The sequence below is a fragment of the Heptranchias perlo genome, chromosome 19 (assembly GCF_035084215.1).
Source record: "Heptranchias perlo isolate sHepPer1 chromosome 19, sHepPer1.hap1, whole genome shotgun sequence".
NCBI classification, from domain to species: Eukaryota; Metazoa; Chordata; class Chondrichthyes; order Hexanchiformes; family Hexanchidae; genus Heptranchias; species Heptranchias perlo.
The window spans coordinates 670,846-696,863 of record NC_090343.1 but is presented as its reverse complement, the minus strand read 5'-3'; the positions used below and the strand labels follow the sequence as shown (position 1 = coordinate 696,863).

At 46.9% G+C, this 26,018-nt stretch overlaps 1 protein-coding gene across 2 annotated transcripts in view; it reads left to right on the top strand.

The window, feature by feature from the left end:
• Positions 1-26,018, top strand: part of fer1l4 (fer-1 like family member 4) — a 320,348-nt gene that overhangs the window by 50,414 nt on the left and 243,916 nt on the right. For both annotated transcript variants that reach the window (XM_068000123.1, XM_068000124.1), the window contains 3 exons: positions 767-916; positions 2,716-2,773; positions 3,879-4,010. In XM_068000123.1, coding sequence (XP_067856224.1) covers positions 767-916; positions 2,716-2,773; positions 3,879-4,010 — 340 coding nt within the window. The remainder of the gene's footprint in view (positions 1-766; positions 917-2,715; positions 2,774-3,878; positions 4,011-26,018) is intronic.

The following is a 26,018-nucleotide window of genomic DNA, read 5'->3' as shown; positions in this document are numbered from 1 at the left end:
CTCTCTGTTCTTGAAAACTGTCCAATTTTATGTATATTATGTAAATTACAAAAAATTATCAAATTATAATTTATTCTATGGAATTTGAATATAAATACACATTAAATGACTCCTGTTACAGGCAGAGGTATTAACCACAGAGTGGCAATCTAATCCAAATATCCTGAAGAACTTTATTGTGAAGCAGAATGAGAACAAATGGGGCCTCTGGGCTCTGGCTGGTGTGAGGCCTGTGGGCCCTGGGCTCTGGCTGGTGTGAGGCCTGTGGGCCTGTGGGCTCTGGCTGGTGTGAGGCCTGTGGGCCTCTGGGCTCTGGCTGGTGTGAGGCCTGTGGGCCTCTGGGCTCTGGCTGGTGTGAGGCCTGTGGGCCTCTGGGCTCTGGCTGGTGTGAGGCCTGTGGGCCTGTGGGCTCTGGCTGGTGTGAGGCCTGTGGGCCTGTGGGCTCTGGCTGGTGTGAGGCCTCTGGGCTCTGGGCTCTGGGCTCTGGCTGGTGTGAGGCCTGTGGGCTTCTGGGCTCTTTCACGCATTTTGGGAATTCCTCCCCCTCTTTGTTCTTTACACTGTTGCATCAATTTAAGTTCTCCAGTTTATTGCATTATGTTTAATCCCTGTCCTACTGTAACCATCTCTGTGTCCACTGCTTTAGAGTGACTGGAATTAAAGTCTTCAGGGACACCCAGATAAAGATTTCCAACACTGTTGGGCTATTATTCAATAAAAATGCTGAATTAATCAGAAACTGTGCTTGTTTTTCATTTTTTTGCAGCCCTATTGAACTGGAGAAAGCGGAACAGTTGGATACAAAGATGAGAGTGCTCGGGCGGAAGTTAGTGAATGATGATGACAACGAGGATGATGATGATATTGATATTTCTGAAGTCGATATCAGTTCTGTGTCTTTCACTCCACAGAAAAGGTGAATGATGAGCAGAGAAAGACTTGCATTAATATCACTCCTGTAGTGCAGCGATTATTAATGTACAGAAAGGTCCCACAAACAGCTGTGAGATGAATGAGCCAAAAGTTTGTCTGAGAGAACTGAGTCCCTGCTGCAATAACTGACCTTTTATCCCCATCTGTCAAACAGCCATTTAAATATCCAAATGGCTGCCAGCTCCGACAGCATGGAGTGTTTCAGACAGCACGGGAAACATACTGAAGCAGAATTAAAATACGTCCCCAGCCTAAATCACAATAAAATGAACTACTTTAACAAGTTTAAGTACCTTAATGACAGTTTTAAGTATCAGCCCGCCGGCTTTAATTGCCGGCGGGACTTCCGGGTTCGGTAACGGTGTGCGCACCCAGATGCGTCCGTGTGAAACTCGGAAGTCGGCGTGTAGGAGTCGCACTCGTTTCCTGCTCCTTATTTTCGCAATGGTGTATAATAGACAGTATTATTGGGGTCACTGATTTATGGGGTGTAACGGACAGTATTATCGGGGTCACTGATTTATGGGGTGTAACGGACAGTATTATCGGGGTCACTGATTTAAGGTGTGTAATGGACAGTATTATCGAGGTCACTGATTTATGGGGTGTAACGGACAGTATTATTGGGGTCACTGATTTAAGGTGTGTAATGGACAGTATTATCGGGGTCACTGATTTAAGGTGTGTAATGGACAGTATTATCGAGGTCACTGATTTATGGGGTGTAACGGACAGTATTATTGGGGTCACTGATTTATGGGGTGTAACGGACAGTATTATCGGGGTCACTGATTTAAGGTGTGTAATGGACAGTATTATTGGGGTCACTGATTTATGGGGTGTAATGGACAGTATTATTGGGGTCACTGATTTATGGGGTGTAATGGACAGCATTATTGGAATCACTGATTTATGGGGTGTAATGGAGAGTATTATTGGGGTCACTGATTTATGGGGTGTAATGGAGAGTATTATTGGGGTCACTGATTTATGGGGTGTAATGCACAGCATTATTGGGGTCACTGATTTATGGGGTGTAATGGAGAGTATTATCGGGGTCACTGATTTATGGGGTGTAATGCACAGCATTATTGGGGTCACTGATTTATGGGGTGTAATGGAGAGTATTATTGGGGTCACTGATTTATGGGGTGTAATGGACAGCATTATCGGGGTCACTGATTTATGGGGTGTAATGGACAGCATTATCGGGGTCACTGATTTATGGGGTGTAATGTACAGCATTATCGGGGTCACTGATTTATGGGGTGTAATGGACAGTATTATTGGGGTCACTGATTTATGGGGTGTAATGGACAGCATTATCGGGGTCACTGATTTATGGGGTGTAATGGACAGTATTATCGGGGTCACTGATTTATGGGGTGTAATGGAGAGTATTATTGGGGTCACTGATTAATGGGGTGTAATGGACAGTATTATCGGGGTCACTGATTTACTTTGCAGCAGTGAGAAAGAGCTGAGCTGCATTGTAAGAGATAAGGTTTGAAGTCTTGGTTCTGTCTATCCGGCTGTAATTGGGAGATGGTCGAGTTGGAATTGGTGAGATTTTAATTTGATTCTTGGAGCTTTTGTTCTTGAGAATCTGGGAGAAATCCAGATTTCACGTGGAAGCTTTCCCTCCCTTCAGGAGATTTAGAATCTTATTCAGAGTCTGTGTCCGTGCCTGAAGACTTCAATTAGTCTTTCCTCGTTTGCACTTTACTCCACAATAATCTTCCTCAACTACTAAACTTAATATTTCAATATTTCTGTTCACAGTCGCTGCAGGTTTTTCTCCAAGGCAGAGTTGGATACACCCAGAATACAGAATTTCCAGGTAATGAGCAATAGACTGGGACTAAATATCAATTTAGAGCTGGGTTACAGGACCGGGGATGTCACACAGAGAAAGCACCGACTCCAGCCCAGGATCACATGATGTGTTCTCCACTCCGTCACGCCTGTTACTGCTCTCAGCATGCTGTCACCACACGTTATATGACAAATGTATTAAAGGGGCAGTGAAAAAGAGCACAAGAAAGTGACAAATTTTATTCTAAAATACATGACACGATGATGTGTTTTAACAGGATTTACATCACTGTCACATGTGCATGACATCATTATGATTAAAATGAAATATCGTTGTCAGCTGGGCCCAGTGAGAGGCTCACACTTGCCTCTGGGTCAGAAGATTGTGAGTTTGAATCCCGCCCAGGAGTTGAGTCGATAACTGAGGCTGAGATTGCAGTGTAATCCCGAGGGAGAGTTGCTGCTCACAGGTGCTGCTCTGTGGGTGAGATGTTAAACTGAGTGCTGTTGGCCTGTTTGGTTCTAGTGGAGGTTAGAGCTTTAATGGGAGATGATGGAGTATTGGCATTGTGGAAGGCCAAAAGGGCCTCCTTCATTTCAGCCTATTTAATTATCTCCTTGCTCTCGGTGCTCAAACAAAAATAAAGGCTTCACAAGCAATTTTTCATGAGAAAAATGTCACTTTAAGTTGAAATAATCAAGAAATTGACACCTCCTAGAAGCTGAGTTTAGTGATGGGCCACGTGCTGTTTTTGTATTTGAGTGCCAAGTGTATACTTAACAAAAGGGATTCTGATCAGGAACAGGAAGATCTGGATTCAATCTGCAGTCTGGGATAAATTAGCTGATCAGAGCTGGGGTCATGAGCTCTGGAATTAGCGAGGGGTCTCCGCTGATCATTATTTACCGACTCCTGCTGCTTAATGTTTGTTCTCGATGTTGGTTGAGGACTGAATTAGCCTCAGCTGTCATGGCCCCCATGGTCAAATAGTTTGTCACGCACTCTGTCTAGACTCACTAATCAATAATGACACTTTGGGGAACTGCAGAATCACATAGAAATATCCCCAGCTTGAAACGGAGGTGAGAAATGTGGAGGGAAAAACTGATGGTTTTGTTACCTCTTGCAGGTAACTGTCAACATACTCGGGGCACAAAAGTTAATTGGAGTTAACATCGACCCAGCCGTTTATGTGAAGGTTGGAGATGAAAAGAAACACACAGCAACCCAGAAATCTACCAACTGCCCATTTTATAATGAGGTAAATCCGCCAATTCCTAACCGTCAGTAAGTAGAATAACTCTTCAACCAACAGAATCATTTCTGACATTTTGCTGCTAAACAATATTTCATCTCATGGCATTGCTCGGAGAGAGTTAGAAGGGTTGCTGATCGATGGGAAATGCCGTTGAGGTAGAAGATCAGCCATGATCTTGTTGAATGGCGGAGCAGGCTCGAGGGGCCGGATGGCCTACTCCTGTTCCTATTTCTTATGTTCGTATGGGGTGCAACGGACAGTATTATCGGGACCTGTGATTTACGGGGTGTAACGGACAGTATTATCAGGACCTGTGATTTATGGGGTGTAACGGACAGTATTATCAGGACCTGTGATTTATGGGGTGTAACGGACAGTATTATCAGGACCTGTGATTTATGGGGTGTAACGGACAGTATTATCGGGACCTGTGATTTATGGGGTGTAACGGACAGTATTATCGGGACCTGTGATTTACGGGGTGTAACGGACAGTATTATCGGGACCTGTGATTTATGGGGTGCAACGGACAGTATTATCGGGACCTGTGATTTATGGGGTGTAACGGACAGTATTATCGGGACCTGTGATTTATGGGGTGTAACGGACAGTATTATCGGGACCTGTGATTTACGGGGTGCAACGGACAGTATTATCGGGACCTGTGATTTATGGGGTGCAACGGACAGTATTATCGGGACCTGTGATTTATGGGGTGTAACGGACAGTATTATCGGGACCTGTGATTTATGGGGTGTAACGGACAGTATTATCGGGACCTGTGATTTACGGGGTGCAACGGACAGTATTATCAGGACCTGTGATTTACGGGGTGTAACGGACAGTATTATCGGGACCTGTGATTTACGGGGTGTAACGGACAGTATTATCAGGACCTGTGATTTATGGGGTGTAACGGACAGTATTATCGGGACCTGTGATTTATGGGGTGTAACGGACAGTATTATCGGGACCTGTGATTTATGGGGTGTAACGGACAGTATTATCGGGACCTGTGATTTATGGGGTGTAACGGACAGTATTATCGGGACCTGTGATTTATGGGGTGTAACGGACAGTATTATCGGGATCACTGATTTACGGGGTGTAACGGACAGTATTATCGGGACCTGTGATTTATGGGGTGTAACGGACAGTATTATCGGGACCTGTGATTTATGGGGTGCAACGGACAGTATTATCGGGACCTGTGATTTATGGGGTGTAACGGACAGTATTATCGGGACCTGTGATTTATGGGGTGCAACGGACAGTATTATCGGGACCTGTGATTTATGGGGTGTAACGGACAGTATTATCGGGACCTGTGATTTACGGGGTGCAACGGACAGTATTATCAGGACCTGTGATTTACGGGGTGTAACGGACAGTATTATCGGGACCTGTGATTTACGGGGTGTAACGGACAGTATTATCAGGACCTGTGATTTATGGGGTGTAACGGACAGTATTATCGGGACCTGTGATTTATGGGGTGTAACGGACAGTATTATCGGGACCTGTGATTTATGGGGTGTAACGGACAGTATTATCGGGACCTGTGATTTATGGGGTGTAACGGACAGTATTATCGGGACCTGTGATTTATGGGGTGTAACGGACAGTATTATCGGGATCACTGATTTACGGGGTGTAACGGACAGTATTATCGGGACCTGTGATTTATGGGGTGTAACGGACAGTATTATCGGGACCTGTGATTTATGGGGTGTAACGGACAGTATTATCGGGACCTGTGATTTATGGGGTGTAACGGACAGTATTATCGGGATCACTGATTTACGGGGTGTAACGGACAGTATTATCGGGACCTGTGATTTGTGGGGTGTAATGGACAGTATTATTGGGATCACTGATTTATGGGCCGAAATTTTATAGAATCATAGAAAGTTACGGCACAGAGGAGGCCATTCGGCCCATCGTGTCCGTGCCGGCCGAAAAAAGAGCGATCCGGCTTAATCCCACTCTCCAGCTCTTGGTCCGTAGCCCTGTGGGTTTCGGCACTTCAAGGTGCTCATCCAGGTACTTTTTAAATGAGTTGAGGGTTTCTGCCTCTCCCACCCTCTCAGGCAGTGAGTTCCAGACCCCCACCACCCACTGGGTGAAAAAATTTCTCCTCAGCTCCCCTCTAATCCTTCCACCAATTACTTTAAATCTATGCCCCCTGGTTATTGACCTCTCTGCTAAGGGGAATAGGTCCTTCCTATCCACTCTATCCAGGTCCCTCATAATTTTACACATCTCAATTAAATCTCCCCTCAGCCTCCTCTGTTCCAAAGAAAACAACCCCAGCCTGTCCAATCTTTCCTCAAAGCTAAAATTCTCCAGTCCTGGCAACATCCTCGTAAATCTCCTCTGTACCCTCTCCAGTGCAATTACATCTTTCCTGTAATGTGATGACCAGAACTTTATGCAGTACTCTAGCAGTCTACTCTCAATCATCAGCAAAGTGATGGAAGGTGTCGTCGACAGTGCTATCAAGCGGCACTTACTCACCAATAACCTGCTCACCGATGCTCAGTTTGGGTTCCGCCAGGACCACTCGGCTCCAGACCTCATTACAGCCTTGGTTGAAACATGGACAAAAGAGCTGAATTCCAGAGGTGAGGTGAGAGTGACTGCCCTTGACATCAAGGCAGCATTTGACCGAGTGTGGCACCAAGGAGCCCTAGTAAAATTGAAGTCAATGGGAATTAGGGAGAAAACTCTCCAGTGGCTGGAGTCATACCTAGCACAAAGGAAGATGGTAGTGGTTGTTGGAGGCCAATCATCTCAGCCCCAGGGCATTGCTGCAGGAGTTTCTCAGGGCAGTGTCCTAGGCCCAACCATCTTCAGCTGCTTCATCAATGACCTTCCCTCCATCATAAGGTCAGAAATGGGGATGTTCGCTGATGATTGCACAGTGTTCAGTTCCATTCGCAACCCCTCAAACAATGAAGCAGTCCGAGCCCGCATACAGCAAGACCTGGACAACATCTAGGCTTGGGCTGATAAGTGGCAAGTAACATTCGCGCTAGACAAGTGCCAGGCAATGAACATCTCCAACAAGAGAGAGTAACCACCTCCCCTTGACATTCAACTGCATTACCATCACCGAATCCCCCACCATCAACATCCTGTGGGTCATCATTGACCAGTTACATGGGAACAACACCACCTGCACGTTCCCCTCCAAGTCACACACCATCCCGACTTGGAAATATATCGCTGTTCCTTCATTGTCGCTGGGTCAAAATCCTGGAACTCCCTTCCGAACAGCACTGTGGGAGAACCTTCACCACACGGACTGCAGCGGTTCAAGAAGGCGGCTCACCACCACCTTCTCAAGGGCAATTAGGGATGGGCAATAAATGCCGGCCTCGCCAGTGACGCCCACGTCCCATAAACTAACAAAAAAAATCTCGAGCTGTGGCCTAACCAGTGTTTTATATAGTTCTAGCATAAACCTCCCTGCTCTTATATTCTATGCCTCGGCTAATAAAGGAAAGTATCCCATATGCCCTCTAAACCAACTTATCTACCTGTCCTGCTATCTTCAGTAATCTGTGGACATGCACTCCAAGGTCCCTCTGTTCCTCTGCACCTCTCAGTATTCTCCCATTTATTGTGTATTCTCTTGCCTTGTTTGCCCTCCCCAAATGCATCACCTCACACTTCTCTGGATTGAATTTCATTTGCCACTTTTCTGCCCACCTGACCAATCCATTGGAACATAGGAACATAGGAACAGGAGTAGGCCATTCAGCCCCTCGTGCCTGCTCCGCCATTTGATAAGATCATGGCTGATCTGTGATTTAACTCCATATACCTGCCTTTGGCCCATATCCCTTAATACCTTTGATTGCCAAAAAGCTATCTATCTCAGATTTAAATTTAGCAATTGAGCTAGTATCAATTGCCGTTTGCGGAAGAGAGTTCCAAACTTCTACCACCTTTTGTGTGTAGAAATGTTTTCTAATCTCGCTCCTGAAAGGTCTGGCTCTAATTTTTAGACTGTGCCCCCGACTCCAAAAATCCCCAACCAGCGGAAATAGTTTCTCTCTATCCACCCTATCCGTTCCCCTTAATATCTGATAAACTTCGATCAGATCACCCCTTAACCTTCGAAACTCCAGAGAATACAACCCCAATTTGTGTAATCTCTCCTCGTAACTTAACCCTTGAAGTCCGGGTATCATTCTAGTAAACCTACGCCGCACTCCCTCCAAGGTCAATATGTCCTTCCGAAGGTGCGGTGCCCAGAACTGCTCACAGTACTCCAGGTGCGGTCTAACCAGGGTTTTGTATAGCTGCAGCATAACTTCTGCCCCCTTGTACTCCAGTCCTCTAGATATAAAGGCCAGCATTCCATTAGCCTTATTGATTATTTTCTGCACCTGTTCATGACACTTCAATGATCTATGTACCTGAACCCCGAGGTCTCTTTGGACATCCACTGTTTTTAACTTTTTACCATTTAGAAAGTACCCTGTTCTATTCTTTTTTGATCCAAAGTGGATGACCTCACATTTGTCTACATTGAATTCCATTTGCCACAGTTTTGCCCATTCGCCTAATCTATCAATATCGCTTTGTAATTTTATGTTTTCATCTCCACTGCTTACAATGCCACCACACTTTGTGTCATCGGCAAACTTAGATATGAGACTTTCTATGCCTTCATCTAAGTTGTTAATAAATATTGTGAATAATTGAGGCCCCAAGACAGATCCCTGCGGGACTCCACTAGTCACATCCTGCCAATGTGAATACCTACCCATTATCCCTACTCTCTGTCGCCTTTCGCTCAGCCAACTTCCTAACCAAATCCGTACTTTTCCCTCGATTCTATGGGCTTCTATCTTAGCTAACAGTCTCTTATGTGGGACCTTATCAAATGCCTCCTGCAAGTCCATATAAATAACATCCATTGACATTCCCCTGTCCACTACTTTAGTCACCTCTTCAAAAAATTCAATCAGGTTTGTCAGGCACGACCTACCTTTCACAAATCCATGCTGGCTCTCTCTGATTAACTGAAAATTCTCGAGGTGTTCAGTCACCCTATCCTTAATTATAGACTCCAGCATTTTCCCCACAACAGATGTTAGGCTAACTGGTCTATAATTCCCTGGTTTCCCTCGCTCTCCTTTCTTAAAAAGCAGAGTGACATGTGCAATTTTCCAATCCAGAGGGACAGTTCCTGAATCTAGAGAACTTTGAAAGATTATAATTAGGGCATCTGCAATGTGCTCACCTACTTCCTTTAAAACCCTGGGATGGAAACTATCTGGTCCTGGGGATTTGTCACTCTTTAGTGCTATTATTTTCTTCATTACTGTTGCTTTACATATATTAATTTAATTGAGTCCCTGTCCCCGATTCAATATTAGTTTTCTTGGGATTTCCGGCATGCTATCCTCTTTTTTGACTGTAAATACTGACGCAAAGTAATTGTTCAACATGTCCGCCATTTCCCCATTGTCAATGACAATATCCCCACTTTCAGTTTTTCAGGGGGCAACACTGCTCCTGACCACCCTCTTTTTCCTAATATAACTATAAAAGTTCTTCGTATTGGTTTTGATATCCCTTGCAAGTTTCTTTTCATACTCTCTTTTTGTAGCTCTTACTATCTGTTTTGTGACCCTTTGTTGATCTTTGTATCTTTCCCATTCGCCAGGATCTGTGCCATTTTTTGCCTTTTTGTATGCCCTTTCCTTATGTCTTATACTGTCCCTTACCTCTTTAGTTGTCCATGGCTGTTTTTTTTGGCAAGTAGAGTTCTTGCCCCTCGGGTATAAACCGATTCTGTATCACGTTAAATGTTTCTTTAAACATTTCCCACTGATCATCAGTCGTTTTACCCATTAACAGATTTGCCCAGTTTACTGTGGACAGTCTCTGTCTCCTCCCATTGAAGTCGGCCTTACCCAAGTCTGGAATCTTAGCAGCTGACTCACTTTTTTCCCTTTCAAACACTACCTTGAACTCGATCATGTTATGATCGCTGTTGGATAGATGTTCACGTACAGTTAAGCTGTTAACTAAATATGGTTGATTACTCATTACTAAATCTGGTATGGCTTGCCCCCTTGTTGCCTCTAGGACATACTGCTGTAGAAAACTATCCCGAACACACTCAAGAAATTCACTACCTTTCTGACAGTTGCTAGTCTGCTTTTCCCAATCTATGTGAAGGTTAAAGTCCCCCATTAAGACCACTATGCCTTTCTTACACGCTTGTCTAATCTCTGCATTTATACAATCTAGCACTTCAGAGCTGCTGCCAGGGCTCCTATACACAACTCCCACTATAGTCTTAGATCCTTTCCTATTTCTCAATTCAACCCATAAGGTCTCTATTGGCTGCTTACCTCTCGTTATATCCTCCTTTATCATTGAAGTGATTTCATCTCTAATCAGGAAGGCTACTCCTCCCCCTCTTCCATTTTCCCCATCTCTCCTGTAGACCTTATAACCCGGTATATTTAGTTCCCAATCCTGACCATCCTGCAGCCATATCTCAGTAATAGCTATCATGTCATACCCTCCAATTTGAATTTGTACCTGTAGTTCATTTAATTTATTCCTTATACTCCGTGCATTTGTATATCGAACTCTTAGTTGGGCCACACACCCTAGCCTGACCTTCAGCTTTGATGCTGGGTTAATCGCCTTACGCCTTCTAGTTTTCACTTTATCTGAAGTGTCTAAAGTACACTTTCTTTCTGCTGCTCTACGCTTTTCCCTTTCACTTGTTCTTGAACAACTGTTTGTACTATTTGTATTGTAGATTTCCCCTGGGTTTTCCCCTCTCTTGCTGCTCTCAACTTTACTCCCTTCTGACTCCCCGCTCAGGTTCCCATCCCCCTGCCACTCTAGTTTAAACCTTCCCCAACAGCACTAGCAAACACCCCCGCGAGGACATTGGTCCCAGTCCTGCTCGGGTGTAACCCGTCCCGCTTGTACAGGTCCCACCTTCTCCAGAACCGGTCCCAATGTCCCAGGAATCTAAATCCCTCCCTCCTACACCATCCCTGCAGCCATGCATTCATCCTGTCTATTCTCCTGTTCCTATACTCACTAGCACGTGGCACTGGTAGTAATCCTGAGATCACTACCTTTGAGGTCCTGCTTTTTAATTTATCTCCTAACTCCTTAAATTCACCTTGCAGGACCTCATCCCTTTTTTTACCTATGTCGTTGGTACCGATATGGACCACGACTACTGGCTGTTCACCCTCCCCCTCCAGAATGCCCTGCAGCCGCTCCGTGACATCCTTGACCCTAGCACCAGGGAGGCAACATACCATCCTGGAGTCACGTTTGCGGCCATAGAAACGCCTATATGTTCCCCTTGCAATTGAATCCCCTATCACTATAGCCCTGCCACTCTTCTTCCTCCCCTCCTGTGCAGCAGAGCCACCCGTGGTGCCCCGAACCTGGCTCTTGCTGCTTTCCCCTGATAAGCCATCTCCCCCAACAGTATCCAAAGCAGAATATCTGTTTGAGAGGGAGATGGCCCCAGGGGACTCCTGCTCTACCTGCCTAGTCCTTTTACTCTGTCTGGCAGTCACCCATTTCCTTTCTGCCTGCGTAATCTTTACCTGTGGTGTGACCACCTCACTGAACGTGCTATCCACGATAATCTCAGCATCGCGGATGCTCCACAGTGAATCCACCCGCAGCTCCAGCTCCGAAATGCGGTTAGCCAGTAGCTGCAGCTGGACACACTCCCTGCACACATGGTCGCCAGGGACACCTGTAGTGTCCATGACTTCCCACATAGTGCAGGAGGAGCATATCACAGGTGCGAGCTGTGCTGCCATGACTTGCCTTAGATTTACACTGCGTTCACCTCTCAGACTCTTCTCCCACTCTCGGTCTCTCCTTTTATACTGTGCTCACCTCTCGGACTCTCCTGCCTCACCTGTGATGTCGCACAGTAGTTTTCTCTTGTTGCAGGTCTGCTGCTGCTTTTATCCCGACTCTCAGTCTTCTGCCACTCAGGTCTGCCACCGCTCTGTGGAAAAAGTTGGGAAAAGCAGCACCTCCTTCCCCCACTTCCCCGAACTCCCACACTCACCAAACTCGCAGCTGCCTCACTCTTTCCTGCTGCACTTCGTGCTGTTGCACCAACAGGCCCCTGTATTTCTACAGTTTGTGGCTCAGATGAGTCAGGCCTGATATCCATTGATCTCTTCCTGCAGCCTACAGCTTTCCTCCTCACTATTAACCGCAGGGACAATTTTTGTATCATTTGCAAGCTTCTTAATCATGCCCCCTACATTTAAGTCTAAATCATGGATAGAAACCACAAAAAACAAGGGACCCAGTACTGAGCCCTGCGGAACCCCACTGCAAAAAGCTTTCCAGTCACAAAAACACCCATCGACCATTAACCTTTGTTTCCTGCCACTGAGCCAATTTAGGATCCAACTTGCCATTTTCCCATGGATCCCATGGGTTTTTCCTTTCCTGACCAGTCTGCCACATGGGACCTTGTCAAAAGCCCTTCTAAAATCCATGTAGACTACATCAAACGCACTAGTCCCATCGACCGTCCTCCTTACCTCCTCAAAAAATTCAATCAAGTTAGTCAGACACGAACCCATGTTGACTGTCCTTGATTAATCCGTGCCTTTCTAAATGACGATTCATACTATCCCTCAGAATTTAACCTGGAGCCAGGAAGACGGGGGGAGCTCCTGTTGGGAAACCCGGAAGTATGGTTTTCCCGGACCTCCTTGTGATTTTGGCATAAGGGCGTCTTTTTTTTGTCAGTTTGCCGTCCAATAGGCCGGCCTGATTGACAGGCTGGCCTCAGTTGGACGGGAGAGCAGCCAGGGAGAGGACATCTTCAGGTAAGTCTTTGATTGTATGGATGGGGAGGGGCAGGCATGGGTGGACACAAGGGGGAGTCAGTCATGGGTGAAGGATCGGGGGTCAGTCACGGAGGGGTGTGTTGGAATCGGGGGTCCACGATTGTTGGGGGGGTCACCGCAGGGGTCACCGCAGGGGTCCACGATCGTTGTGGGGGGTTACTGCAGGGGTCCGCGATCGTTGTGGGGGGTTACTGCAGGGGTCCGCGATCGTTGGGGGGGGGTCACCGCAGGGGTCACCGCAGGGGTCCGCGATCGTTGAGGGGGGATCTGTGATCGTTGGGGAGTCGTTGCAGGTAGGCTTGTTGGGCCTGGGGGAAGCACTCCTGCTCCTCCGGGCCCACAGTGAGCCTGTGAGCAACTTACCTGCAGTTTCAGGCATTCTCGTCTCCTCTCACTTGGCGTGAAGAAGGAGGCTGGGAATCCCGGCCCCCAGGGGTTGAAATTGTAAAACCTGCAAAAATGGAGGTCCTCAGCCTCCTTAAAAGATTTTAGTGACCAACCTGCCTCCTGGGAGCGAGTTGGTCGCCTGCCCCCTTGTCCCGCCCCGATGAAAACCAGAAATGGCGGGTTAGGGGTGGGTTGGGAGCGGGTCTGAAATGGTTGTGATTTTGGGTGCCCCCCCACCCCACCCCACCCCACCCCACCCCACCTCACCCATTTTTCAATGTTAAAATCGTGCCCATGGGGTGTAATGGACAGTATTATCGGGGTCACTGATTAATGGGGAGTAATGGACAGTATTATCGGGGTCACTGATTTATGGGGTGTAACGGACAGTATTATCGGGGTCACTGATTAATGGGGAGTAATGGAGAGTATTATCGGGGTCATTGATTTATGGGGTGTAATGGACAGTATTATCGGGGTCACTGATTAATGGGGAGTAATGGACAGTATTATCGGGGTCACTGATTTATGGGGTGTAACGGACAGTATTATGGAGGTCATTGATTTCTGGGCCTAAATTTTAACTAGGATGCGGGATCTTAGTGGGGGGGAGTTCAATAATTGGGTTGGGAACAGGGAGAAAAATATCATGCGGTTTCCCGAGCGATCGCGACTCAGTTGAAGCCATTTAACTGAATTTCCGGGTTTCGTGCCGTCAAGCTGCACGGCGGGCGGACTGTGCGCCCGCATGACACGTTTAAAGCCCACTATTTAAAGGGCCACTCCAACAATGCATTTTGTAGGAGAACAGAGGCTGAAGTCACTTTGCAACATTCCCGAGCCAAGCCAGCACCCAGGTTCGCGCTGCCGCCCTGGAGACATTGCTGGGCGCAGTGAGAAGCAGGAGGGAGGTGCTTTATCCACCACACAGGAGTAAGAAACCAGGTGCTGTCACAAAGAAGGTGGGGCAGGAGGTGGCAGAACAGGTCAGCATCAGAAGCATGATGCCCCGGTCATGGCTGCAATGCAGAAAGAGATTTAATGACCTAACCAGGTCAGGAAAGGTGAGTACCGTTACTGATTGACCTGCATTCTGTGGTGAACATTCCACCCACCCACCCACCCACCCACCCACCAACCCACCCACCCTTCACACTGCCCTGTGACGCCCACTCATCACATCACTCCTCACACCCACTTAAGGCTCAGTGTCAAGTCACCTTCACTTTCTGTGCACTTCCTCACCCCCCAATTTGTGCACCCACCTCACCCACTCACCCCAATCCTGATCCAATGTGATCAGTCTGTCTGATAGTCACCCTCTGATGCATCTCATTCATTGTTATCCTGACCCAAAGCAATGCCTCCATCAGGTGACCACTTCACCCTCACTCACTCACTCACTCACTCACACGTCTGTACTTTCTCCCCTGTTATAAATTGATAGCCAGGTGGTGAAGGATAGAATACTGGAGCCTGGTCTTTATTCACAGAGATACCTCTTACACACACACCACACCCTCGATAAACTCGCATATAAAAAGGAAACAAGAGAGTCTCCAATCGACACACACCACCTGAATACAATTAACACCAATTGATATAAATCACATGATACAATTAACATCCCCTTGTCAGAGAAGAGAGCGCAGAGGGAGAGGATGAGGACTGGAGTGTGGCCTCCACAAATCATGACCCTCACAAAGGCGGAGGAGGAGGAGGCATTACAGATAAGCTAGATGGTGGAGTGCCTGGCCGTAAGGGATGCTAGACTGGCACCCCGCAAACGTCTGGTAAAAGAACTTTAACATCCCTCACACACAACATGGATTAACGTCATCAATGATTGATCTGTTGCACACCTCAGAATGCTCATCACAACGTTACTTCTGCACTGATTATTAATATTGCTGTATGTTCTCGTCCAGGGGCGTCACGGACTGAAGATGTGGTCGAGGGTGATTCCTCAGAGGAGCTCCCTGCCTCTGAGGCGCACCATCACATCTGGGTGAGCCATGCACCAGCGCAGATACTCGCACCTTGGTGGGTCCTGTTAGAGAGTTAATTGGGTTGTCACCTGGTAAATCAACACACACAAGTGAGCACGAGCAGACATTGGTGGCAGGGGCAGCGGTGGAGAGTCCGTGTCAGTGGGAGCACTCCTCTCCAGGCTCTGCTCAGCTTGGCACAGATGCTGAACCCCAGGGACCATCCTTGAGAAGGAGAATGATAGAGGTACAAGAGCAACTTTGCGAGGGAGTAGAAAATGTGCCATGCACACTCACCACTATAGCGGGAGGATGGAGGAGTCCAATTCCATCGCTAGTGGATTGGTGACACAGGTAAGTGCGGGAATGTCTGTGATGGAGAGAATGGCAGCTTCCATTGAGCTTCAAGCACGGCTCACATTAAGGTCCTGACAAAGACTGTGCGGACTCAGGGTGAACTACATTCTGCTGCCTTGGACAGGCAGACAGATACACTAGCATTACCCTTACAAGGCCTCACACATGTCCTCCAAACTGTTGTCCAGCAGGGTGGTAGGAGTGATGTGGGCCTGGCCCAGGAGAGGGATGATGGCAAAAGGGGTCATGGAAGTGGGGACGCCACTCAAAGCGCCCCCACGTCTCACCCATTGCCCCCCTCTCAACCAGTACCCGCAATGCTGCCCCCTCTCCAGGTGGCCGAGTCTGCCCCTGCACAGGTGCAGGTGGAGCAGTCTTTTGGAGGGGCCCTCATGGGCTCCAGAACCCAGAGGTCATAGGCCAAAAGCATCTAAGCAGCCAGGGCATGAACACGAGCAACCTGCCACTACATCTGCTGCAACCACAGGGGATGCACCACGTAGAAGTTGTAGGAAGAGGAAGTCAAAGGTTTTGTAATCACCAAGGGTATGCACAAGGTGTCTACAGACTGTCATGTTTTTCATTTATATTTGGTTTATGTTAACTTCACATTAAATGTTATCATTCTCACCACTACTGACACGTCTTGCCCATTCTTGACTGCCTTTTGTGAAAGCGCCCTTTCGTGCGCTATATCATGAACGGCGACACTTGATGCCACCCAGTGGGTGAGTTTACATTGGGTGTATGTGTAATTGCAGGACTGTTTTGTGCTGTGGGGGGGCTGGTGTTGGCGCTGGTCTTTCCAGGTGGTCTGAGGACTGGACTATTCTCACTTTGTGACCTCCCTATGAGAATCGTTCAAATATTAGTGACTGCCTGGCCTCACGAGCAGCTCTGCGAATGGGCTCCTCCTCCTCCTCCTCCTCCTCCTCCTCCTGCTCCTCAATGTTCATGGCAGATATGGATGCTGGATGAGGGCATGGAGCCTCATCAACCAGTAACCCTCTCTATTGCGCCATGTTGTGCAGGACACAACAGATGACGATAATGCGACCCACTCTCGATGGTGTGTATTGAAGCTCGCCCACAGAACGATCGAGGCATCGAAATCGCATCTTCAGCAGTCCTATCGCATGTTCAATTACAAACCAGGTGGCGATGTGACTGTTGTTGTATCGATGCTGTACCTCGCTGATGGGGTTCCTCACGTGTGCCGGGGGTAGCCCTTGTCCCTTGACTCCGAGGAGCCAGCCCTTAAGGCCGTTTGGTGCGTGGAAATGGGCCGGGATGTTGGATTCCCTCAGAATGAATGAATCATGGCAGCTGCCAGGAAATCTCGCACACACGTGAAGAAACTTTTTCCAGTGGTCACAAATGAGCTGCACGTTGGAGTGAAAGCCCTTTCTGTTGATGAATAGTCCTGGCTCGTGTGGAGGTGCTCGGATTGCTATATGGGTGCAATCGATTGCACCCTGTACTCGTGGGAAGCCAGCCACAGAGTGGAAACCCACTGCCCTCTCCGCCTGGCTGAGGTCATCCATGGGGAAGTTGATATAGTGTGTCGCCCTGTGAAACAAACCATTGAGAGGCCCCTGCGACGTCCCTGATGACGCCCTGGAATGATCTGGAGGTGAAGAAGTTGAGGGCAGCAGTCACTTTAACTGCAATGGGAAATGCGATGCCACTAGGCCCAGCCAGGAGCAGCTCGGCATGAAGGAGGCTGCAGATGTCTGCAACCACCTGGCGACTTACTCTCAGCCTCCGAATGCTCTGCTCCTCAGAGAGGTCCAGGAAGCTGAGCCTCGGTCTGTAGACCCTCTGACGAGGGTAGTGCCTCCTGTGAGATCGCTCTCTCTGTTCTCCTCTATGCTCTTGTGCAGCACTGTGTTGTGGAGCTCCAAGTGGCGGAGGTGCACGCTGTGCCTGGCGAGGATGGTGATGTTCTTCGTCCTTGGATGTATTGGTGAATGCAGGCGTCACACCCCCCATCCTGATGTTGTCGGTTTGAGGGGGTCCAAAAAGTAGGTAAATATGTGTAAACAGAACAATTCTGAGTGGAAATCAAGAATTTTCAGTCTAAACACAAAGATCGCCCAGCCAAAAGTTTGTCTGAGAGAACTGAGTGCCCTGCTGCAATAACTGACCTTTCATTCCCATCTGTGAAACAGGGATTTAAATATCCAAATGGTTGCCGGCTGCAACCCGCCGACGTTCCCAAGGCGTGTTTCACACTGCGCGGGAAATACCTTGAGGCAGTATTGAAATCATGGTTAATTGCATTTATGCACATTTCAAGTACTTTAAGTACTTGAATTGCTGCTTTAAATATCGTCCCGCCAGCTTTAATTGCCAGCGGAACCTCCAGGTTCGGGAACGGCGCGCGCGCCCAGATGACCCTGGGTTATGTGCGTTTTTCGGTGGGTTGGAGCTGGGATTCCTTCCCCTCCGCCGCCCGCCCCCAACGCACCCGGATGTTGCTTTTAAAATCGTGCTCTATTATTGGGGTCACTGATTTATGGGATGTAATGGACAGTATTATTGGGGTCACTGATTTATGGGGTGTAATGGACAGTATTATTGGGGTCACTGATTTAAGGTGTGTAATGGACAGTATTATTGGGGTCATTGATTTATGGGGTGTAATGGACAGTATTATCGGGGTCACTGATTTATGGGGTGTAATGGACAGTATTATTGGGGTCACTGATTTATGGGGTGTAATGGACAGTATTATTGGGGTCATTGATTTAAGGTGTGTAATGGACAGTATTATCGGGGTCACTGATTTATGGGGTGTAATGGACAGTATTATTGGGGTCATTGATTTATGGGGTGTAATGGACAGTATTATTGGGGTCATTGATTTAAGGTGTGTAATGGACAGTATTATCGGGGTCACTGATTTATGGGGTGTAATGGACAGTATTATTGGGGTCACTGATTTATGGGGTGTAATGGACAGTATTATTGGGGTCATTGATTTAAGGTGTGTAATGGACAGTATTATCGGGGTCACTGATTTATGGGGTGTAATGGACAGTATTATTGGGGTCACTGATTTATGGGGTGTAATGGACAGTATTATTGGGGTCACTGATTTATGGGGTGTAATGGACAGTATTATTGGGGTCACTGATTTATGGGGTGTAATGGACAGTATTATCGGGGTCACTGATTTATCATGCAAAACGAACAGTATTATTGGGATCACTGATTAATCGTGTTTAACGGACAGTATTATCTGGTTCACTGATTTATGGTGTGTTACGGATAGTATTATTGGGGTCACTGATGAATGGGGTTTAAGGACAATATTGTGAAAACAAATACTGGCAAGTAAAATTAAGGAAAACCCAAAGATGTTTTATAAATACATTAAGAGCAAGAGGATAACTAAGGAAAGAGTAGGGCCCATTAGAGACCAAAAAGGTAACCTGTGTGTGGAGGTGGATGATGTGGGTTTGGTTCTTAATGAATACTTTGCGTCTGCCTTCACAAAAGAGGGGGATGATGCAGAGGTTGTAGTTAAGGAGGAGGAGTGTGAAAAATTGGATGGGATAAACTTAGTGAGAGAGGAAGTATTAAGGGGATTAGCATCTTTGAAAGTAGATAAATCGCCAGGGCCGGATGAAATGTATCCCAGGCTGTTAAAAGAAACAAGGGAGGAAATAGCAGAGGCTCTGACCATCATTTTCCAATCCTCACTGGATACAGGCGTGGTGCCGGAGGATTGGAGGACTGCTAACATTGTACCATTATTTAAAAAGGGAGAAAAGGACAGACCGAGTAATTACAGGCCAGTCAGTCTAACCTCGGTGGTGGGCAAATTATTGGAATCAATTCTGAGGGACAGCAAAATCGTCATTTAGAAAGGCACGGAGTAATCAAGGACAGTCAGCATGGATTTGTTAAGGGAAGGTCGTGTCTGACTAATTTGATTGAATTTTTTGAGGAGGTAACAAGGAGGGTCGATGAGGGTAGTGCATTTGATGTAGTCTACATGGATTTTAGCAAGGCTTTTGACAAGGTCCCACATGGCAGACTGGTCAAAAAAGTAAAAGCCCATGGGATCCAAGGGAAAGTGACAAGTTGGATCCAAAATTGGCTCAGTGGCAGGAAGCAAAGGGTAATGGTCGACAGGTGTTTTTGCGACTTTGCAACTTGTTTCCAGTGGGGTTCCTCAGGGCTCAGTACTCGGTCCCTTGCTTTTTGTGGTATATATTAATGATTTGGACTTGAATGTGAGGGGCATGATCAAGAAGTTTGCAGATGATATAAAAATTGGCCGTGTGGTCGATAGTGAGGAGGAAAGCTGTAGACTGCAGGAAGATATCAATGGACTGGTCAGGAGGGCAGAAAAGTGGCAAATGGAGTTCAATCCAGAGAAGTGTGAGGTGATGCATTTGAGGAGGACAAACAAGGCAAGGGAATACACAATAAATGGGAGGATACTGAGAGGTGTAGAGGAACAGATCCCTGAAGGTAGCAGGTCAGGTAGATAAGGTGGTTAAGAAGGCATAGAATATAAGAGCAGGGAGGTTATGCTGGAACTGTATAAAACACTGGTTAGGCCACAGCTTGAGTACTGCGCACAGTTCTGGTCACCACATTACAGGAAAGATGTGATTGCACCAGAGAGGATACAGAGGAGATTTATGAGGATGTCATCAGGGCTGGAGAAGTTTAGCTATGAGAAAAGATTGGATAGGCTGGGGTTGTTTTCTTTGGAACAAAGGAGGCTGAAGGGAGATTTAATTGAGGTGTATAAAATGATGATGGGACTAGATAGAGTGGATAGGAAGGACCTATTTCCCTTAGCAAAGGGGTTAGTGACCAGGGGGCATAGATTTAAAGTAATTGGCAGAAGGATGAGAGGGGAGTTGAGGAGAAATTTTTTCCCCAGAGGGTGGTGGGGGTCTGGAATTCACTGCCTGAAAGGGTGGTAGAGGCAGAAACCCTCAACTCATTTAAAAAGTACTTGGATGTGCTCTTGAAGTGCTGTAACCTACAGGGCTATGGACCAAGTGCTGGAAAGTGGGATTAAGCTGGATAGCTGTTTATTTCGCCGGCACGGACACAATGGACTGAATGGCCTCTTTCTATGCAGTAACTTTCTACGATTGTATGAGGGAAAGATTGGATAGGGCCTATTAAGGGGTGCGGATAGCGCGATCCGCAATTTCCCTGCACTCAATGGCCCCGAGACTTTCATGAGGCCTGAGGACTTACCCGCAAGCAGCATTCCGAATTAGCGTCGACACGAGGATTCAATGCAATTTGCACTTTCCACCAACAGGGGTAGCCCCAATCTCTTGAAGGCAGGCTGTCTCTTAAAAATCTCTTAAAGGTAGCTGGTACCTGTTATTTGCTGAAAATAACTGTCTGCTGTCTGCACAGAGTCTGGAACGGAGATCAGACATCACACACGTAAAGCACAGATGCAGCTCCCATTCCTTTGTTTACAAACTGATGAGTTATGTTAAAACTTTGAATAAAGATTGCCCACTACTAAATCCTACATCCTCCAATCTGCATGCCAGACGTCACCAATCTGCCGATCTGAGGTTGTACCAGGCCTGTGAGAGTGCATGCACCAAGGTTCTCTGCTGATGCACTAGAGGCTTTGATGCAAGAGGTGGACAGAAGGAGGGGCATCCAATATCCCCAGGAGGGGGGGGCGGAGTGGGGGGGCAAGAGGCCCTCCAGACATATACTCAAAAGGCAGTGGGAGGCAGCGGGGGACGAAGTCAATGCCAGGGGAGCAGCATCATGAACATGGACTCAGTGCAGGAAGAAGTTCAATGCTTTGACATGAGTGGTCAAGGTGAGTGAGGTCAACTGTCAAGTGGCATCTCCTACCAACTGCTCCACGCACGACAACCCCCATCACCCACATACCAATAAACTCTTTCCATCAGTACTCAACTCTTCCAATCAGATGCTTCCTCTCACCCTTATACTTTACCACTGTTGCAAGCTGCCCACCCACAACTCACAGGCCACACACTGGCAGCTATTCAACCATGAGAGGTACATCATCCAGTCACATGTCCTGCTTTCTTGCAGGAGAAGGTGGCGCATATCAGGAGGCAGCAAGTGGCCGTGGCATTCAGCCCCTCGAGCCTGTTCTGCCATTCAATGAGATCATGATGGACCTGTGACCTAACTCCATATACCCACCTTAGCTCCATATCCCATAATACCCTTGGTTCAATTAAATCTATCAATCTCAGATTTAGAATTCACAAGTGAGCTAGCATCAACTGCCGTTTGCAGAAGAGCGTTCCAAATGTCTCCCACCCTTTGCATGTCGAAGCATTTCCTAACTTCACTCCTGCACGTCCTGAGCATTCAAGTCTAGGAGACCTCTAAAAACAGTTACAAATGTCTTGGCAGCCGTAAGCAATAATTCAGCCACTAACCTGTAAATCCTGCATGGTCCTTTAAATAGCGCTGGTGGGGGGTCCTCCAGACACTCTAAGACACATTCAGATGGTCGCGGTTAAGACTGTACGTTGAGCTGAGCATTAAATCCCAAAATGGTGTCCATCACTTTAAATCAGCGTTGCAATCTGATGGAATCCATTTTCTCTGTACTTTACATGCTTCAGGTGTTTGGTATTTGCGCATGCATTAACTCCTATACCAAGATGGAGTCTGGCGCACGTCGCCCTGGAAACGTGCGTGCGTATCCAAGAGGCCATCTTGGATGTTGGAGAGGCCGTGTAACACCGAAACAATGGGTGCTACACAGCCCAGTTTACCCCCCCTATGATTCTATGATTATCGGGGTCACTGATTTATGGTGTGTAACAGACAATATTGCCGAAATCACAAATTTACGGAGTTTAACCGACCGTATTACCGGGGTCACTGATTTATGATGTGTACCGGACAGTATTACCGGGGTCACTGATTAAAGGGGTTTAAAATCATAAAATCAGAGAAAATTTACGGCACAGAAGGAGGCCATTCGGCCCATCGTGTCTGCGCTGGCTGAGAAACGAGCCACCCAGCCTAATCCCACTTTCCCACATTTGGTCCGTAGCCCTGCAGGTCACGGCTCTTCAGGTGCACATCCAGGTATTTTTTAAATGAGTTGAGGGTTTCTGCCTCTCCCACCCTCTCAGGCAGTGAGTTCCAGACCCCACCACCCTCTGGGTGAAAAAAGCTTTCTTCATTTCCACTCTAATCCTTCTACCAATCATTTTAAATCTATGCCCCCTGGTTATTGATCCCTCCACTAAGGGAAATAGGTCCTTCCTATCCATTCTATCTGGGCCCCTCATAATTTTGTACACCTCAATCAAATCACCCCTCAGCCTCCTCTGTTCCAAGGAAAACAACCCCAGCCTATCCAATCTGTCATCATAGCTAAAATTCTCTAGTCTTGGCAACATCCTCGTAAATCTCCTCTGCACCCTCTCTAGTGCAATTACATCCTTCCTGTAATGTGGTGACCAGAACTGTACCCAGTATTCAAGCTGTCGCCTAACGAGTGTTTTATACAGTTCCAGCATAACCTCCCTGCTTTTATATTCTATGCCTCAACTAATAAAGGAAAGCATTCCATATGCCTTCTTAACCACCTTATCTACCTGTCCTGCTACCTTCAGGGATCTGTGGACATGCACTCCAAGGTCCCTCACTCCCTCTACACCTCTCAGTATCCTCCCATTTATTGTGTATTCCCTTGCCTTGTTTGCTCTCCCCAAATCCATTACCTCACACTTCTTCGGAATGAATTCCATTTGCCACGTTTCTGCCCATAGAATCATAGAAGTTACAACATGGAAACAGGCCCTTCGGCCCAACATGTCCATGTCGCCAGTTTATACCACTAAGCTAGTCCCAATTGCCTGCACTTGGCCCATATCCCTCTATATCCACCTTACCCATGTAACTGTCCAAATGCTTTTTAAAAGACAAAATTGTACCCGCCTCTACTACTGCCTCTGGCAGCTCGTTCCAGACACTCACCACCCTTTGAGTGAAAAAATTGCCCCTCTGGACCCTTTTGTATCTCTCCCCTCTCACCTTAAATCTATGCCCCCTCGTTATAGACTCCCCTACCTTTGGGAAAAGATTTTGACTATCTACCTTATCTATGCCCCTCATTATTTTATAGACTTCTATAAGATCTCCCCTTAACCTCCTACTCTCCAGGGAAAAAAGTCCCAGTCTATCTAACCTCTCCCTATAAGTCAAACCATCAAGTCCCGGTAGCATCCTAGTAAATCTTTTCTGCACTCTTTCTAGTTTAATAATATCCTTTCGATAATAGGGTGACCAGAACTGTACACAGTATTCCAAGTGTGGCCTTCCTAATGTCTTGTACAACTTCAACAAGACATCCCAACTCCTGTATTCAATGTTCTGACCAATGAAACCAAGCATGCCGAATGCCTTCTTCACCACCCTATCCACCTGTGACTCCACTTTCAAGGAGCTATGAACCTGTACTCCTAGATCTCTTTGTTCTATAACTTTCCCCAACGCCCTACCATTAACGGAGTAGGTCCTGGCCCGATTCGATCTACCAAAATGCATCACCTCACATTTATCTAAATTAAACTCCATCTGCCATTCATCGGCCCACTGGCCCAATTTATCAAGATCCCGTTGCAATCCGAGATAACCTTCTTCACTGTCCACAATGCCACCAATCTTGGTGTCATCTGCAAACTTACTAACCATGCCTCCTAAATTCTCATCCAAATCATTAATATAAATAACAAATAACAGCGGACCCAGCACCGATCCCTGAGGCACACCGCTGGTCACAGGCCTCCAGTTTGAAAAACAACCCTCTACAACCACCCTCTGTCTTCTGTCGTCAAGCCAATTTTGTATCCAATTGGCTACCTCACCTTGGATCCCGTGAGATTTAACCTTATGTAACAACCTACCATGCGGTACCTTGTCAAAGGCTTTGCTGAAGTCCATGTAGACCACGTCTACTGCACAGCCCTCATCTATCTTCTTGGTTACCCCTTCAAAAAACTCAATCAAATTCGTGAGACATGATTTTCCTCTCACAAAACCATGCTGACTGTTCCTAATCAGTCCCTGCCTCTCCAAATGCCTGTAGATCCTGTCCCTCAGAATACCCTCTAACAACTTACCCACTACAGATGTCAGGCTCACCGGTCTGTAGTTCCCAGGCTTTTCCCTGCCGCCCTTCTTAAACAAAGGCACAACATTTGCTACCCTCCAATCTTCAGGCACCTCACCTGTAGCTGTCGATGATTCAAATATCTCTGCTAGGGGACCCGCAATTTCCTCCCTAACCTCCCATAACCATCTGACCAGTCCATGGATATCTTCCTGCAGTCTACATCTTTCCTCCTCACTATCAACCACACGGCCTATCTTTGTGTCATCCGCAAATTTCTTAATCATGCCCCCTACGTTTAAGTCCAAATCGTTAATGTATACCACAAAAAGCAAAGGACCGAGTACCGAGCCCTGCGGCACCCCACTGGAAACAGCCTTCCAGTCGCAAAAACACTGACCGTTAACCCCCATTACACACCATAAATCAGTGTGTAACGGACAGTATTATCGGGGTCACTGATTCATGTTGTGTAATGGACAGTATTATCTGGGACACTGATTAATGGGGTTTAACGGATTGTATTATCAGGATCTCTGAATCATGGTGTCTAACGGACAGTATTATTGGGGTCACTGATTTATGGGGTTTAATGGACAGTATTATTGGGGTCACTGATACATGGTGTGTAATGGACAGTATTATTGAGGTCACTGATTTATGGAGGTTAACGGACAGTGTTGTTGGGGTCACTGATTAATCATAGAATCATAGAGAGGTTACAGCACCGGCTTGATGCAAGAGCCCTCCCCCGCCCTATCCCCATAGCCCTGAAAATTTTTTCCTTTTAAATGCTTAACCAGTTCCCTTTTGAAGGCCACGATTGAATCTGCCTCCACCACCCCCTCGGGCAGTGCATTCCAGATCCTAACCACTCGCTGTGTTAAAAAGTTTTTCCTCATGTCACCTTTGGTTCTTTTGCCAATCACCTTAAATCTATATCCTCTGGTTCTTGAACCTTCCGCCAATGGGAACAGTTTCTCTCTATCTACTCTGTCTAGACCCTTCATGATTTTGAATACCTCGATCAAATCTCCTCACAACCTTCTCTGTTCCAAGGAGAACAACCCCAGCTTCTCCAGTCTATCCACGTAACTAAAGCCCCTCATCCCTGGATTCATTCAAGTAAATCTCTTCTGCACCCTCTCTAAGGCCTTCACATCTGTCCTAAAGTGTGGTGCCCAGAACTGGACACAATACTCCAGTTGTGGCCAAACCAGTGTTTTGTAAAGGTTCATCATGACTTCCATACTTATGTACTCTATGCCTCTAT